The sequence below is a fragment of the Chenopodium quinoa genome, unplaced genomic scaffold, assembly GCF_001683475.1.
Source record: "Chenopodium quinoa cultivar QQ74 unplaced genomic scaffold, ASM168347v1, whole genome shotgun sequence".
Lineage (NCBI taxonomy): Eukaryota > Viridiplantae > Streptophyta > Magnoliopsida > Caryophyllales > Amaranthaceae > Chenopodium > Chenopodium quinoa.
In genome coordinates this window covers 3,411,211-3,429,136 of record NW_018742418.1, presented here as the reverse complement: position 1 = coordinate 3,429,136, position 17,926 = coordinate 3,411,211, and the positions used below count along the sequence as shown (strand labels likewise).

Genomic DNA, 17,926 nt, shown 5'->3' with positions numbered 1-17,926 from the left:
CCTTATACTCCGTATAACAAAAAGAGAGTTAGTGAGTGTTGGTCCCTGCATGGGGTACTAATGTACTATTGATATTTTTCTAGGAAATACTTACTAAAATTAGTAACGTTACAACTAAAAAAAACATCCATTTTAAATAGTGTTGCAACTTATTCAAAATGAAGGAAGTATATGCTCTCATTTGACACGGCCGTGCATCTATTCTAGCTAATGCACGTCCTGTCTCATGTCTTTCTCCACATGCTCCATTATACTACTGTAAATTTGTAATTGTTGTGTACAAAACTATATGACACTAAAAAGGATGTACAAATATACAATAAGTATAAAGTAAATTATATTCCTTGACACTCTGTTGCCATGGCTGCGTTTCTGTTTTTCCTTTGCTTTATTAGCTAAGCAATTGATTGTTGAATGAGTAATGTTAAGATGTCCGCAAATTTTGTCATTTTTTCTAAAATAGTTCTAGGTAATAGTATCTTATGATTAATGATAATAGCTTTCCCCAATAAATATATATATATATATATATATATATATATATATATATATATATATATGATAAAATCTAATGTTTTTCAAAAATTTTGGCAAATTGAATTCATGCAAGATTGTACACTCTCCAATTCATAATACTTGCAACAATTTGACATATTCACTATTCATATACTTGCATTAAATTTGATCATATACAGAGTATTTGCTAATTTATGAAGATTAAATTCCATTAGATATTTTTAAATTAGGCTTTGTTCTCTGTACCTAATTTAAATAATATTTAATAAAAATAATTTAAATTTGGTTAAATATTTTAGTTCAGTAAATATAAGTAAAGTTTAGCAAAAATAAGTTCAATTCGGTATAGATTAAGTTTTACTCAGTTAATCAATAACCTTAAAGATCAGATGAAATTTAATACATAGAACCAGTTAAAATAGACTTTAATCAACAAAAATAATTAAAGTTTAGTAAAAGTAATTTAAATTTACAACGCCGCATTCTCCGAAAATTGAGAATGATCAAAAATAATTTATTCCAATAAAAAGAACTTCATTCAACAAAAATAAGTTGAAGAGAATAGAGTATTAGTTTCAATATATTACGGAGAATTGAATTATAAATTAATTGAAACAGCTGTGCAAAGAATATAAGTGATCGAACTCCCAATAAAGACCTACAATGACAAGTGCATTGATCAAGTAGATCACGGTCGATGTACTTACATCCATGTATGGATAATTATACGTAAGAAAACATTAGCAAATCATGAACATTATATATCCTTCAATATTTCCAAAGACTCGTCCCTTCAAACTTCTGACGTCTTCTATTGATGAAGTCCTCAGCTTTAGCATCAACATCTTCATAAACATTGTTGTTCCTACAACCATGTCCATATTGCTGCGGCTGCATCGTCTTTGCGCTTCGACTACTGCTACTATCACCTCGCTGTTGTTTCGTCTTCATCGGTGACAATACATGAGAGAAGTAGATGTAGTGTTCGTCTAACGTACTCTCTGTACGAACTACCTTACTCGATTTTGTGTACAATGACATTTTTAATCTTAAATTACTTTGAAAATATTGATGATGAATGTAATTAAGACTTAAAGAGTTTTGTGGTTTAGATTTGATGAGTAAACCTTTGCCTTGGAAAACATATATATATAGGTGTTGCTTGCTACGCTCTATTTAATTATATTGTACTTTCTTAAGCACGTTTTTAATTTGTAAGTAAATGCATGGTAGAAATGAATTTTATAAATACATAATCATGCTTGCTTCTAAAATTTTAACGTCCAACAAATCCCAAAGTATACTTTAAACTTTTTTATTTAAATTACTAAATAACCCTATAATAATTTATGTACTAATGTAGTGATATGTACACGTTAGAATCTTTAAAGCATATGCATTAAGCTAAGCTAATCATATAGAATTAGTATATGATATAAGCTAATTAAGTATTATGGCGTATAAAGTAATAAGGTTCCATGTATTTTTCTACGTTGTGCACCAGAGTTTTGACCCTTTCTAATACAAATTATGCTAGGTTTAATATTAGTTCTACATGTTGAATAAAATTAAAATCCATGGAATTGAAAAACTTCGTTACTTAACTTGTATTGGGCACTTGTTTATTTTAGATAAAGTAGTAGATAAAGTTTAGCGGCCTAATTAGAGTTCTACTTCGTTAATTAATTGCATGTTCATTGTTAAGTTATTATAAACTCAATACTTTAGTCCCTTATTTTTTATAAAAAAAATAAAAAATAAAAAAATTGATTGTGGAGTTCTTGCTTAGCTATACACGGAGTATAATTTGTCCGTTATTAACTTTATAGTGTCACTTTAATTGATTTTTGCACTATTTTAACATTATTTATTTTAACTAATGAAAAATACATTGATAATTATTAAAAAAAATTACAATTTTGGTGCTCCAACCATAAATTCATACTTTTGGTTAAGCTGATCATCTGACAATAAAATAATCGTAATTTCTATACATAAATTATCAAAGGTCGGAATATTCTAAAGTATGAATGTTGAGTAATTTAGAGTATGAGACAATTATTCATGTTTGCTTTGCTTAATCAATGTTAAATAGGTGAAGGTGATTTGATTAAGATAGCAAAGAAATTAGAAGCAAATAGCCTTGGTGGAAAGGATGAAAATATCTCGGTAAAGAGATAACTCAGTATAGAGGAATCCACACCACTGCCTTGTCTACCGCCCGGTCTGGGTGATGCTTGCCCGACCGGGTGCGAGGGTGGAATCGTGAAGCTGCTCCGCCACCCGGTCGGGCAGCCGCCGACCTACTGGACGTGGGAACGATCTCCAAATCACGAAGTTCTGCAATTTGGGACTTTACCGCCCAGCAAGGCCACCACCGCCCGACCGGGCGCGAGAGGCTCCAGATTATGACACCCAGATCCGCCCGGTTGGGTGGCCGCGGCCTGGTAGGGCGCGGGTTTGGTGTGGGTTGAATTTTGACGGTTGTGTCAGTTTCTTCTTTGTTAATTAACATATGATGAATAATAAGAAAAGGAGTCAATTTCTTCGTCACTTTCTTGTTTCCATTTTCTTAGTTTTGCTTGTTTCTTTTAATTATCATCATCATAATTACCAAGTTTTGGTTACATTAGATCACAAACATACAAGACACTGTTGTGATTGTGTTCGTTGTATCTTCTACTAATTTCGTGATACCCGGTGTGTATAATAAGGTCGAAATATTACTTTCGGAAAGTGATTTTGTTCACGCCTCGAAGTGTTAATTTATCTAAGTTCGTTGCGATTTTTGTGACCTGGTAAACCAATTTCCCCAACAATCCAAAGTAATAATTTCTTACAAAGATGGCAACGGTGTAAGAATTGTCTTGCAAGTTCAAAATTTGGACAAATTAGAGGAGTGAATTTTACGGAGATGACAAAAGTTTTTACGTTTTTGGTGATATCTCTTGGAGTGACATTCATACTCACATCCCCGAAGTTAATGGAGGAGGAAAACGAGACGTTGGAGGCCACGAGGAAGATGAACAAGTGGATAGACGGTTTGTTCAGTACAATCGAAATGATGCAATTCGCGGTATTTTATTATTGTGTTTATCCATGGCGAATTGGTTAGTATTTCTATTTTATCATCTTTTATTCCATGCTTGAAATGATGAATGTGTTGATTCATTGTTTGATTTTAATTCATGGTTATTTAGCATGGATGATTTTTCAATTATGAATTGTTTTGATGATGTCTTTTTATAGAAAGTATTAACATGTATATCATTATGTTAATTGTTATTTAATATGTAAATTGATATTATATATGATTACCGGTTGGTGACTAATGTGGCAATAATTATGTTTGAATAAAGTATGATATTTGTCTATGCATGGTAAAAGGTCCGTTGTAGTTTTCAATGGGTCATGCGGTAATGACTAATGGCCACGATAATTAGAATAAATTGGAGGTTAATCGAATGTCTTGATTCAATTCAAGTGATGCTCATTTCAATAGGCCATGAACAAATTAGTATGGATAGTAGAGCTGGGCACGGGCCGGGGTGGCCCGCGTGCCGCCCGGCACGACCCGCCCTTCGACGAGGCACGACACGGCCCGGGTGGTGGCCCGGCACGGCACGGTGGACCGCCGGCGTGCCGTGGGCCGTGCCACGGACAAGAGGTGGACTTTTCGGCACGGCACGGCACGAGCCCGCCCCTAGGCCCGCCGTGCCAGCCCGCCCAAGCACGCTCCGACACGCACTAAATAAATAAATATATATATATATTAATATATATATATTTATATATATATTTATTTATATAGTATTATAGTGTATACATTATAATAATAAAAAAAAAAAAAAAAAAAATCTTGAAACAGCCCAGCCCGCAGCCAGCACGCAGGCTGGCATGTGGCCGGCACGGCACGAGCCCGCCAGGCACGAGGGTCGTGCCAGGCCGTGGGCGGCTGTGAGAATGGCCGGCACGGCACGTCACGGGGTCTTCGGCACGGCGGCACGACCGAAGCCCGTGGCCCGCCAGGCACGGCCCGCGGCGGCACGGCCCGGCACGATGCCCAGGTTTAATGGATAGTATGGTATATACTATTGATAATTTAATTTATTCAACTTTTGAAATTATTGTTTAGTTTTACAAGGCAATGATTTTATTTTATTTCATGGTGTTGTCTTGTGTAATAATTTCATGTAAAATCAGTTGTATAAGTGTATGTATATGAAACAAATTTGATGGCAACAAGAAGTTTGTCAAATTTTGTATATATGTTGTATTAAATCTTATACAAGAAACTGATTTGCTTTATGATGAATGAATTAATGAATTTATCTTTCGTGATGTCCATGATTTGGAGGATAATATAATTCTTAAAATATCACGATGAAAGGATAGATGTTTTGACAAAATATTGATTTATTTTGTTGGTTTGAATATGTCATGTGATGTTGCGTTTAAGCCAACTTAGTTATGACGTATTTGTTTATTTTATTCATTGGTGTTGTCATATTATTGATGTTTGTTTTATGTTTTTAAGTCTCTCATTTAATCCAATGTGGAAAATAATAATTCATTGCTTGTTTAAGTGCATATGTGATTTTCATAGCACACTTTCCTTAGGCAATATGAAGTGTTTAGCAACTTTCTTTGATGTTTTTCAAGATGTTGCTATGTTTATTTAGTGTATTCTAAGGATGAAGCCTAGACAAATTTAAATCTACTAAGTGAAGTAGAGTTGCAAACAAACACAATTATTAAAAAGCTAAGAACCGATAAAGGAGGTGAATACTATGATTCAAGTTATTTCCAATTTATAGGTTTAGTACATAAATCTACCGCGGAATTTACAACACATCAAATGGTGTAGCGAAAAGGAAGAATAGGACACTAGAAGAAATGGTTAATTCTATGTTGTCATATTCGGGTTTAAGTGATGGATTTTGGGATGAAGCCGTTTTAATGGCTTATTACGTGTTAAATCGTGTTCCCATGAAAAGGAAGGATGTTACCCCATATGAGCTATCACTAGTGGAAAAATTGCTATTAGCAGCACCCTATTAGCAACTGGCGTTATATATGTTAGCTACTAAAACACTAATTGTAACTGGCTAAAATAATGTCAGTTACAAATACTATGTTATTAGCAACTGACATAGTAATGAGCGCCGCTGCTAATACTTAGAGTGTAAAAGTAAAAATTTATATTAGCAACTGGCCTATGTGATGCCAGTTGCGAATACTATAACATTTGCAACTGACATAGCAATGCCCGCTGCTAATATTAATTATTTTAAAAATATATTATTTATTCGCAACTGGCCATTTATATGTCCGCTACAAATACTAGGTCAACTAAATTTTGACCATATTATTTGTAACTGACCTTGAAAGGCCAGCTGCTAAAACAATAAAATAAAGTATAATTGTGACCCACTGGCATAACCCATCTTAACCCTTCTTTCTCATCATAACCCTTTCTCTCTCTTCTCTCACATCTAAAAATCAAAAACCCCACTGAACTCCACTCAGCCGTCCTCCATGGTCAATGAACTTCAATTCACTCAGCCGTCCTCCATGGTTGCTGAACTTCAGTTAGCCCTCACCTCCATTGTCGCTGAACTTATTCAGCCCACTCTTTCCATTTTGCTCAAGAATAAAGAAGAACGAAACCCTAATTTGTTTTGCACTTCATTGAAGTAGGACGAAACCCTAATTTCATGCTACACTCGATCGAAATCGTCCTCTGAATCCTCTCCTCTCCGTTGAAGCCGACCAAGTCATACTCTGAATTCTCCATTGAAGCGGCTTATGAGCTTTTTGTTCTTCACTGAATCAGTTTCTTAGGTCAATTGTTGAATACATAGTGTGAGTACATAGATGGTGGTGGTAGGCGGAATTTGGTTGTTTAGAGTTCCTTCAATTCGACAGATTAAATGATCTTAGACTTTGATTTGTGCTCTTAAACTTCTCTCTCGTGATCCTGAAGTTTTCGCCTCGGTTTCTTCTATCTATCGCGACAACAATGGTGATGTTGATGAGGCCGTTTCGCCTTCTGGTGATGCTTAATTGGGTGGTTTTTCCCCTAAATCGTATAAAGTGAGGGTTTTTTTTATTTATTGTTTTGGATATATAATTGGTTTTGTTTGAATTTTGATTTTGTGGTGAATTTGGGGTGTTTTGGTTTTTTGATTTTGTTGGAATTTTGTTTTTTTATTTTTCTTGCTGATGTGATTGTTTAGGTGATTGTTCTTTTAATTTTTCGGGTTTTCTTTGATGGGTTTTGTTTAATTTGTGAGTTGAATTTAGGCTGTTCTAGTTTTGAATTTTTCAGAATTTGGTTTCTTTGTTTCTATTGGAATTATTGATTTTTGCTTGATTGAATTGTTTAATTGATACCCTTTTGGGATTTGTTAATTTCTGATAATATTTTATTCATGGTATTTAATCGGATTTTTGGGTGATTTTGTAGGACATTATTCTCAATAATTTATCTAAGCCAATGGTTCAAGAATTGGGTGATGGTGAATTTTTTAATTTGAAGTGAGGAATTTGAATGCAAGTCTGAGAGGCTCGGGGATCTACATGAGAGCGCGAAAAATCAGGAAAATGGGTTCTCAAGAAGAGGAACCTCAACCTTTTCACCCTAGTCTCTCTCCTCTTGAGACGTGTATGCACAAGTTCAGGCTCTATGAGACTCGATCGGTATCGCTCGCTCTTGATTGTTCTTATTGTGATTGTTGTTTGTTGTTTTGAATTTTGTATTGTTTGTTTGTTTGTTTGCTTGCTTGCTTGCTTCTTGTTGTTGTTGTATGAAGAGTCGAGAAGGGCAGAGATGTAGACGGGATTTGATTTTAGGTCTTGGGTATTACTCGCGGGAATTTACTAACTAAGCTAGCTTGACTTTCATATTTGGATTTCTATTATGGATGATGGTTAACTGGTTTACATTATTTGGTTTTGAGATCTCAATGAAATGTTTTATAGTTTTTATGTTAGTTATAGGTTTAAGTGTGGTAAGTTTACTAGGATTCTTGAAATTTGTGATTTTTTTCTTTTTAAGCTGAGTTTTAAGTTTGATTTATGTCAATGTTTTGCTATGCTTTATTTGGGCTGCCTTTTGATTTCCAAAAGCAAATTTTCGCACCCGAAAAAAGAGAATTAATAACACTTTGAAATGTGGTTGTAGTAGAGGATGACTCAGTGTGTAAACTATACAAAGGACTATGTAGCTTGTGCACCTTATAGGAATGTGATTAGGTATATTTGTAGTCTGTACACCTTGTAGGAAATGTGATATGGTATAGTTAAATAGTTATCACTTATTGCTGATGTATTCCAGTTATGATTATGTGTAGACTAGACAAAGGAATATGTAGTCTGTACATCCTTTTAGAAATGTGTTTACGTATAGTTTAATGTTTACCACTTAATGCTTATGTGTTCCCACGATGATTAACTTTATTCATGATGACAGACTCTTATGTTTTACCCAAATTGATGTTCAATGGCACTGTACATTGCTCATTGTAGAGAAATTTGTTATGCTTCAAAGAAAATTACAAATATGACCTTCGGTATGTTCTGCCTTAGGATATGGCGATCTGATCAGTTTATATAACTATGGAGAGCATTTAAGTAATTCTTAGATACAATTTTTTTAAAGGTATATAGAATCATCAAAATTTAGCAATTGATCTAGAGCACAATTTCTCAAACTTCTCTGTTGTTTGTTGATGCGGGAAAAATGCTGTTTTTATTTTCCTGCATGTGATGTTAAATATCTCGCATGATGATGTCTAGACGTCAAGGAGATTAAAAAGGGCTTGAGAATGTTAGTAACAACAAAATTAGAGTATCCAATCAGGAGATGCTGCATCCCCATCTGAAGTACTTTGCAGCTATAAACTACCAGAGCAGCACCTTCTGCAATATAAATAGTTCCTCTCTAAAGTTGTAGGAAACTGATTTTAAAAGACAGTCTCCAGTATCAGAGATGGTAAAAACAGTTGTTGCTTGAGTTGAATTGGAAAAAAATTGTACTGAAGAGAGGATTAAAAAGGTGAAAATTTGGCTGGTGTACTGTGGAAGACGGTCTCATCTTTTGATTGGTGAAAAAAGGGGGAGGAGGGAGTATCCAGAATCCTTAGATTAATTTATTAGAATAGACATTGCATTCAATCTTTTTAAGAATATCATTACAGAAGAAAATAACCATTTGATTATCCATATGCTCCATAAGATGGCTGTAGTTATATTGAAGGTTTGATTTTAATCGTGATTATTGGACTGAAGATGAACTAGAGAAAATATATATTTTACATGTAAATGTATTGATGAATTATGATAAGGATGTATCTAAGTGAATAAATAAGATATTATTGGTAAATTTTGCCGTAAAGTTTTGGTCTCGATGATTAGTGGTTAATAGGTATAGCCGTATAGGATTTTGTGTTCTTGATGTTGTATTTGATTTGATTGTTAAAATAGGGTTGCAGGACGCAACTTGTATCTCTAGTTATGTGGATTTAATTATGGAATTTGAGGATGCTGTGGTTAAGCTACAGCCGAAATGCATGTCTAGTAGCGCTCTAACATAATTGAATAAGAGCCATTTCCAGAGCCGGGTTGAGCATCGTTTGACTGAACTTGAAGGTTGGTATATTTTATCATACTTTGTATCAGTGTTAGGTTATGACTTGTTATTGGTAATTGCGATTTGTGTTTAATGTTTCACATTTTTTAAACAGATCATTTAGTATAGTATACCAGTGCAGTTGATCTGTATGAAATTTGGTTGGGTAGAGAACCTAGTGGAAGAGTTGTTATGGAGTGTAAATCAATCAATTTGGCTAGCTATAGAGTTTGCTAAGCATTTTCTAGTGAGACCTCTGTATGACTAGTATATGTCACGCATCATTAATTGAATGCACTTTCAAGGACTTAATTCTGTACCGCATATTATATGCTAGCTTAGGCTTTCAGTAGCAGTGCTGGATACTGATCATTGAGTAGTCTTGGACAGTTGTCTTTTAAACTAATGTTTATTAGGCCAATGCTGCATGCCACTCACACCCTTAATCCCTTTCCCTTCCTAAAATTATTATTGACTTCTCTAACATGTATCGATTTGTTTTCACATATGGCTCTGTTTTAGAACTTTATGTATTGGTCTGTATGAAAAGGCTAGAAGTTAAAGAGAAGAACTCATATAAATTCAACTCTGTCATGAAAGGTACACATTAATGATCTACAAGTTGTATTTTGTTTTAAAATTTCCATGTACTTACTGTAGGTTATGTGGCAGAATACAAAGCTACACATGATTAATTCCAGACTCCTGAATATTATGCACGGAATGTCTGCTTATGGGTGAGCATGGTTTAGCTTTTTTTTTAGAATTACTTGCAAATCAACCTTGTGATTTTTTGGGTTACTTGATATATTGAAAGTTCATGGTTTTGTTTGTGTTATATGCAATTGGTTGTATGTTGATAATTTCCATATTATTGCATAATCAATGAGATATAGTTGGCTGGATATTGTTTGTTGCGTGTATTTTTAACTGGTATGATGGATGTATGATCAATTATAGATATTCAATGCTTATTTGTTGTCTAAATTGAAGCAGAGTTGGTGAACATTGTGTGCGTCTGTTATTAAAAGCTACATGTTTTTTGGTACATAAATCTACTTTGTTATCAATAACTACATAAATCTACTTTGTTATCAAAAACTACATAAATCTACTTTGTTGGTAAAAAGTTGTTGCAAACATTGTGCTTCTTTCTGGTAATTGACAGTGGCATTATCGATTCTTACTTATTGTTCATGTGCTTGGCTTTATACTCCAATCTGAAATGCTATATTCTTTGCCTTGTGAAGGCCCTTATTTATCATGAAGCTGAACTTGTTGTTCTGGTTTATTTCCTCCTTTGTCATGAAGCTGAACCTTTTGTTCTGCTTAACTCTTGCCATACGTGTATGGGCTTCAATGTTTTAAATCAATTATTTGGGTGGTTCAATTTGAAAAATTAAATTGGAGATTTTTTTGGATGTCATTATTTAGATCTCAATCAGTTTTATTTTGATTCATTTTGGCAGTTGGACAAGTTCATTCCCAACAGAACAGCTATGGATTTCAATTACGCCCACTACACGCTGCATTTCTCTTCTTCGTGCTGCTGTTGTTCTGCTTTTGTGCTGTTGTTCTGCTACTTCATTATTTTCTGCTTAACTCTTGCCATAAGTGTATGGGCTTTGGAGAGCAGTGAAGCACCCTTGGCTCTAGCTGTTGAGAGTAGTGAGACTCTAGAGCAAGAAGAAGCCAGTGACGGTCATTTTACTAAAAAATGTTAAATAAGATACATTGGCTTTATGTGTTAGCTTTCTATATTCATCTTTAATATAACCTTCTAATTTTTCAAACAATTTGTTATTAATGTATACAATAAAATTAACATAATTTTCTGTTATGCTATTAACATCTGATATATTTTGTAGATCAATCTAGTTAAAAAAATTGGATTTTTTTTTTTTATTTTAAAAAAAGACTAATTGCAACTGGCCTAATTATATGCTAGCTGCAAATAAGTAGTATTAGCAGCGGGCCTAATACTAGGCCAGTTGCGAATAATACCTCTTTTAAGTTTATAAAAGTATTCTCAACTGGCCTAGTATTAAGCCCGTTGCTAATACTACTTATTTGCAGCGGGCCTAACACTTGGCCAGTTGCGAATAATACCTATTTATGTTATAAAAAAGGACTATTTGCAACTGGCGTGTGAATAATGACTATTAGCAGCAAACAAGTGCTAGTTGCAAATAATATTCTCATTAGTAGCCCCTGTAATAGCAACCCCACGCGCCATTTGCTAAAAGCCACTTTTTGCCAGTTGCTAATAGCGTTTTTCCCACTAATGTATGGTATAAAAGGAAAACAAACTTGAGTCATCTTAAAGTTTGGGGTTGTAGGGCAATTGTAAAAGTGTCGGAACCTAAACGTAAAACGTTAGGTGAAAGAGGAGTGAATGCATTTTTATAGGATATGCGGAACGTAGCAAATCCTATAGGCTCTATGTAATAGAGCAAAATGACTTTTAGTCTATTCACACCACCATTGCGTCTAAGGATGCATTGTTTGATGAAAACTGATTTTCTTCAATTCCTAGACCAAAGGATATAACTCCAAATACCGAAGCTCAAAGTTTTGATCAAGTTTTAATTGATCAAGAGGTGGATGACCAAACTCATTTAGAGGAGGCATCTACATCTATCATCATCACAACTTAGGAGAAGTAAGAGGGCAAGGAAAGAAAAATATTTTGGACCGGATTTTCATGTATACTTGGTTGAAGGATCAAGGGATGAAGTTTCAATACAACATCCATACATTTTAACCACTACTAGAAAACAAGCGATTTCCGACAGAAATTTTTCGTCGGAAACACCATGTTTTCCATCAGAAGACCTGTTTTCGACGGAACTGGTTGTCGGAAAGGCTTTTGTAGGGAAAACGACCTTTTCCGACGGAATTCAGGCGTCGGAAGAGATTTTCCGACCCGGAATAGTCCATCGGAAAATTCTGACGAAAAGTGTTCCGCCGGAAAATACTGTAAAAAAAAAAATTAAAACAAAAAAAAACGCTCCGCCACCACTACTGTCACCAGACACCACCACCGTTAATAAAAAACCTCAACCCTAACCTGCAAACTAAACCCACACCACCTGAACCCACCTAAATCATCCCCACTTCTCCTAAACTGAAACCACCACCCCCACTTATACGAAACTACAACCACCACCCCCAAGTAAACCGAAACTACAACCACCTCCCGCCCTAACCCTGATCGACCCACCCTAACCCAGATCCACCATCCTCCACCACAACCACTGTACAACCACCAAAAAAATTTATAAAAAAACAACAAATTCGAATTTCACCAAGATAAAAAAACAAAGAAAATTAAAATCACGAAACCTTACCTAAAACTTTTAAATTGGTTCAAACTTCACCTCAAACTTGGTTAATAAGGTCAAATTTTGACCAAGAAAACTCTATATTTAGAGTTTCCTTGGTCGAAATTGACCTTAAAAACCTTTAAAATGAAAATGGTGTATAGGGCAAAGCGGGGCGGCATCGAGCGTAGCGGTGGGGGTAGCGACGTCCGGCAGGGAGGGATGATGAGTGAGAAGAGAAAAGGAGGATGAGGAGAAGAAAAAGATCGAAAAGAGAGAAGAGAGAGGAGAAGGAGAAGAGATCAGAGAAGGAAGGAGAGAGATTACGGGGACAAGAGCAGGAGGAAGAGAAGAGAAATGAGGAGAAGAGAGAGTGAGAGGAAGGAGAAGAGAAAGTGAAACGAAGAGGAAAGGGGGCGGCTGCTCATGTAGGGTTTTAGGGTTTTCCGTTTTTTTTAAATTGAATTCCGTCAAAATCGAAAAAATTCCGTCGGAAATTTCCTACAGAATTTAAATCCGTCGGAAAGTATTTATTTTATCCGTCGGAAATTAAGTATTTTTTGATGGATTTAAATTCCGTTGGAAAAAATGTAAATTCGTTGGAAATTTCCGACGGAATTATTATCCGTCGGAAATGGAGCTTTTTCTTGTAGTGTGTGGAAGATGATCTTTTAAGATATGAAGAGGCTATGAAGTCTCGGGATGTTCCAGTTTGGAATGAAACAATTAATGATGAGATGGATTCCATCATGGAAAACAACACTTGGGTGTTAGCTAATTTACCGCCTAATGTTAAACCAATAAGGTGCAAGTGGATCTTCAAAAGGAATTGAGGATTGATGGGACTGTTGAAAAGTTCAAGGCCCGACTATTGGCACAAGGTTTTACATAAAAACCTGGTATCGATTATTTCGATACATATGCACCAGTAGCTTAAATCTCAACTATTAGATTGTTGATTGCACTTGCAGCAATTAAGAATTTAGCGATCCATCAAATGGATGTCAAGATTGTGTTCTTGAATGGAGATTTGGAAGAAGAGGTTTATATGCGACAACCGGAAGGGTTTGTTGTGGAAGGCCAAGAGGCAAAAGTTTGCAAGTTAATTAAATCACTGTATGGGCTAAAACAAGCACCTAAGCAATGGCATCAAAAGTTTGATAAAGTTGTGTTATCTAATGGTTTTAAGTTGAACAATTTAGACAAATGTGTGTATAGCAAATTTGATGACAACGTCAAGGTGTCATAATTTGCTTATATGTAGATGACATGTTGATCTTTGGAACGGATTTGTCACAAGTTGAAATGACAAAATCCTTCCTTAGTTCACAGTTTTCCATGAAAGACATGGGAGAAGCGAGTGTCATCTTGGGCATAAGAATAAAGAGAGAAAATGGAAAGTTGATCTTGTCACAATCTCATTACATTTAGATAGTGCTCAAGAAATTCAATGTTAGTGAAAGTTCAACCTTTCTTTAATTTATTCAATACCTATGATCCTAGCTTAAAGTTGGTACCTAATGAAGGTAATGTAGTTTCACAACTGAGATATGCTAGAGTTATAGGATGTTTGATGTATGCCATGACAAGTACTAGGCCGGATATCGCTCAAACGGTTGGTCGATTGAGCAAGTTCACTAGCAATCCTAGTATGCTACATTGGCAAGAAGTTCGTCGTTTGTTGAAGTACTTGAAGAAAACCATGGATTATGGTTTGAGCTATAGTGGATATCCTTCGGTTGTTGAAGGATATTCGGATGCAAGTTGGATCTCAAATAGAGATTATTTATCTACAAGTGGATGGGTATTCCTATATGGGGGAGGTGTCATTTCATGAGCATCTAAGAAACAAACTTGCATTGCGGATTCTAAAATGACATTGGAGTTCATAGCATTACATTCCGCTGGTAAGAAGTAGAATGGTTAAGGGATTTAGTGCTTGAAGTTCCTTTGTTACAAAAGTCAATATCACTAATAGTGATAAATTGTGATAACAATGTAATCTTGGCTAAGGCATATAGCCAAGTGTATAATGATAAGTTAAGGAATATTGGTGTAAGGTATAGTCATATCCAAGGACTTAACAAGGATAGTGTAATCACTATTGTCTATATTTGTACGAAGTTTAATCTCGCCGGTTGCTTTAAAAAGCATGGGTAAGAGATGCTAATTAAAGGATGGCAATCAATTTGAGATTGGACCCTATGATAATCACAAATAAGGGAATCTCAACTTAACGCCCAATAAGACGTGGGTCTTAAGTTCAATGAGATTAATTCTCTTATTTGATGATTGGGAACTTGTTTAATCATCCAAGGTAAAGTTTCGGTTTTTCAGTGATAAAAAGAGGTTGTTTTAACTTAATAGAATTCTTGATATAGTGCTCAGTCACAGGAGCATGTTTTGGAAATCTACCTATATAAATACGAAGTTTAGCCGCTTCAAGAAGCTATTGGGGCATAGCTTTAAAGTACTTACGAAAAGATAGGGATACATGGCTTTACGTGTCAAGTATTAATGTAATCAAGTAATTGATCTTGTGTGTCTAATATCTTCATGAATCTGATATGTATTGCTTTTGGTTCAATCGTTTTACGATACCGATTGGATATGGATTCTTGGAATGTGTATTGCCCTAAGTAGGAGTTCAAGTCTTTGTACACCTTCATTTATGCATAAGATTGCCCTTTATGATGATGATGATTTTTTTTTACAATGAGTCTAATTTATACTCTGAATGGGGGAGGATTGTCGAGTAATTTCGAGTATGAGATAATTATTCATGTTTGCTTTGCTTAATTAATGTTAAATAGGTGAAGGTGATTTGATTAAGAATAGCAAAGAAATTAGAAGCAAATAGCCTTGGTGGAAAGGATGAAAATATCTCGGTAAAGAGATAACTAAACTCAGTAAAGAGGAATCCACACCACTGCCTTGTCTGCCGCCCGGTCTAGGTGGTTCTCGCCCGACCGGGTGCGAGGGTGGAATCGTGAAGCTGCTCCACCCTACCGGACGCGCGAACGATCTCCATATCACGAAGTTCTGCAATTTGGGACTTTACCGCCCAACAGGGCCACTACCGCCCGACTGAGCGCAAGAGGCTCCAGATTGCGACACCCACGTCCACCCGGTCGGGCGGCCGCAGCCCGGTAGGGCGCGGGTCTGGGGTGGGTTGAATTTTGACGATTGTGTCAGTTTCTTCTTCGTGATGTTTGGCTTAGTTTTTTGCTTCAATATAAATATGTTAATTAACATATGATGAATAATAAGAAAAGAAGGAGTCAATTTCTTCTTGACTTTCTGGTTTCCATTTTCTTAGTTTTGCTTGTTTCTTTTAATTATCATCACCATAATTACCAAGTTTTGGTTACATTAGATCACAAACATACTAAATTCTGTTGTGATTGTCTTCGTTGTATCTCCTAGTAATTTCGTGATACCCGATATGTATAATAGGGTTGAAATATTACTTTGGGAAAGTGATTTTGTTCACGCCTCGAAGTGTTAATTTATCTAAGTTCGTTGCAATTTTTGTGACCCGGTAAACCAATTTCCCCAACAATAAACATACTACTCCGATACATATTGTAAATGGAAAATTCATACTTTATTTAATCAACGGAGAGGATATATACAATAATGTATTAACATATCCCAACAAAATGCCATCGATTTGGTTACGGAATACTCTAATATACCTAGCTACAATGTATGAGGCCATCTTCTTTATTCCTTTTTTAGGCGCTTGTTAGAATTATTTAGATTCGTTTGATGTATAAGTACTATGTAGCTGCCTAAATAGAGTTCTAATTTGGTAGCTGAGCTGATTTATTAATATAAACTTTTACTCCTATAATGAATTAATAAACTTTAAATATTTTTTTCGCAACTAATGGCTTTAAACCGATTAAATTTCTTTCATATCCTCAAAAACTTATAAACTCTACGTACTAAAATTATAAGTAATAATCCCCTTTTTAATTATTTATTTTGATGAAATCTAGTTAAGCTTTTCTATGATTAAATTCCTTATTCTATCCAATTTTGAGATCAATGAGATAAAGAATAATAAAAATAAAAAATAAAAAATAAAAAAAGTTCCCTTGATTTTAGTCATATTTGGTGAATTAATTACATGTGTTCTTGCATGATCGTTTTTTTTGTTGCATAATCTTACTTTTACTTTAATTAATTGATTAAGTCATAGAAGAGTAAGAATTTGTATGTGGCTCTAATAATTTGGTCCATAAGTTTGTAGTTTATTAAAATTTAAAAAGTATGTACAAAAAGTAAATTATATTCCTTAAAAGACTATGTTACTATGTTGCCACGGCTGCGCTTCAATTATTTTTCCTTTGCTTTACTTGATTTATTAGGCAATCGGATGGTGAATAAAGAATGTTAAGATGTCCGCAAATTTTGTCATTTTTTCTAAAATGCTTTTCTGTAATAGTTTATTATGATTGGTTAAGCTTTCCCTATTTCCCTTGATCTACTAACAACAATAACCAAATAAATAAATAAAAGAAAAAGGAAAAAGAAAATAATAAAAATCCAAAAAAGATTGTATTAAAAATAAAATAATTCCCCTCCACTCATAGAAATATTAGAAAAACATACTCATGTGGCCTTATGGTATCAATAGATTCGCCTTACGTGGATTTTTTTTTTTTTTTTAACTATTGTACTGTATTAATATTGATAATTTTTAATCACAATTTAGTTTCTTAGCCTTTTGTTTGTCCCACTTGCATGATGATTATTTTCAATAATGCATATATTTGAGTAAACGAACATATAAAACCTCAACTATACTTCAAAGAAAATTACTTGTGAAAAACTTTTTTATATTTTCATACTTTGAGATAAAGCTTTAATTTTAATTTATTCGAATTTTATTAGCAAATTTATTTCAAAATTATATATTGTATCAATTCTTAACATTTGTAATATTTTGACAGCCATAATTATAATACTTTAACCGTACCGTGTATCTACTAATACATAAAAATTGTTGTTGAATTAACCTCAATACAATGTGTGGATACAAATTAGTTGAATAAGTGATCAAACTTCTAATAAAGACCTAAAATCACTAGGTGACGAGAAGGGAGTATATATATTAAGGAGTGATTTATAATTTATGACACAAGCAAGTTTTCAAAAGAACGTAACAAGTGATATTATTATTGCATTGATCAGACAATACATCCATGGATTATAATTTATGTAAAAATCATACATTCACTAATCATATACTACATATTTGCTTCAATACTTCCAAAGACTTGTCCCTTCAAACTTTTGACGTCTTCTTTTAATGAAATCCTCAGCTTTAGCATCAACATCTTCGTAAACATTGTTTTTCCTACATTCATATTGCTGCGGTTGCATCGTCTTTGCGCTTCTACTACTATCACTTCTTTGTTGTTTCATCTTCAATGGCGATAAGACA

At 34.4% G+C, this 17,926-nt stretch overlaps 1 protein-coding gene across 7 annotated transcripts; it reads left to right on the top strand.

Moving 5' to 3' along the window:
* The first annotated feature begins 5,871 nt into the window (after positions 1-5,871).
* On the top strand, positions 5,872-11,012 carry LOC110709456. Of its 7 annotated transcripts, XR_002508952.1 has the most exons (5): positions 5,872-6,612; positions 6,986-9,168; positions 9,671-9,748; positions 9,821-9,885; positions 10,618-11,011. XR_002508952.1 is itself a non-coding variant. In XM_021887671.1 (4 exons), exons 2-4 carry the CDS (start codon positions 7,099-7,101, stop codon positions 10,748-10,750), a joined length of 330 nt encoding a protein of 109 aa, XP_021743363.1. In that variant the 5' UTR covers positions 5,876-6,612; positions 6,986-7,098; the 3' UTR covers positions 10,751-11,007. The 7 variants fall into 7 exon arrangements, 2 of the variants coding, with proteins under 2 accessions (XP_021743363.1, XP_021743372.1); XR_002508949.1 differs by having other exon boundaries at positions 6,986-7,218; positions 9,004-9,885; positions 10,618-11,012; XR_002508951.1 differs by having other exon boundaries at positions 6,986-9,748; positions 10,618-11,012.
* Positions 11,013-17,926: the final 6,914 nt, after the last annotated feature.

Bases quoted from the DNA above. Each gene is read 5' to 3' on its own strand.
- LOC110709456 (XM_021887671.1), top strand. From the start codon at position 7,099: ATGAGAGCGCGAAAAATCAGGAAAATGGGTTCTCAAGAAGAGGAACCT. The intron at 7,219-9,808 runs GTATCGCTCGCT...TACTTACTGTAG, and splicing joins GGCTCTATGAGACTCGATCG to GTTATGTGGCAGAATACAAA. The intron at 9,886-10,617 runs GTGAGCATGGTT...TCATTTTGGCAG, and splicing joins CACGGAATGTCTGCTTATGG to TTGGACAAGTTCATTCCCAA.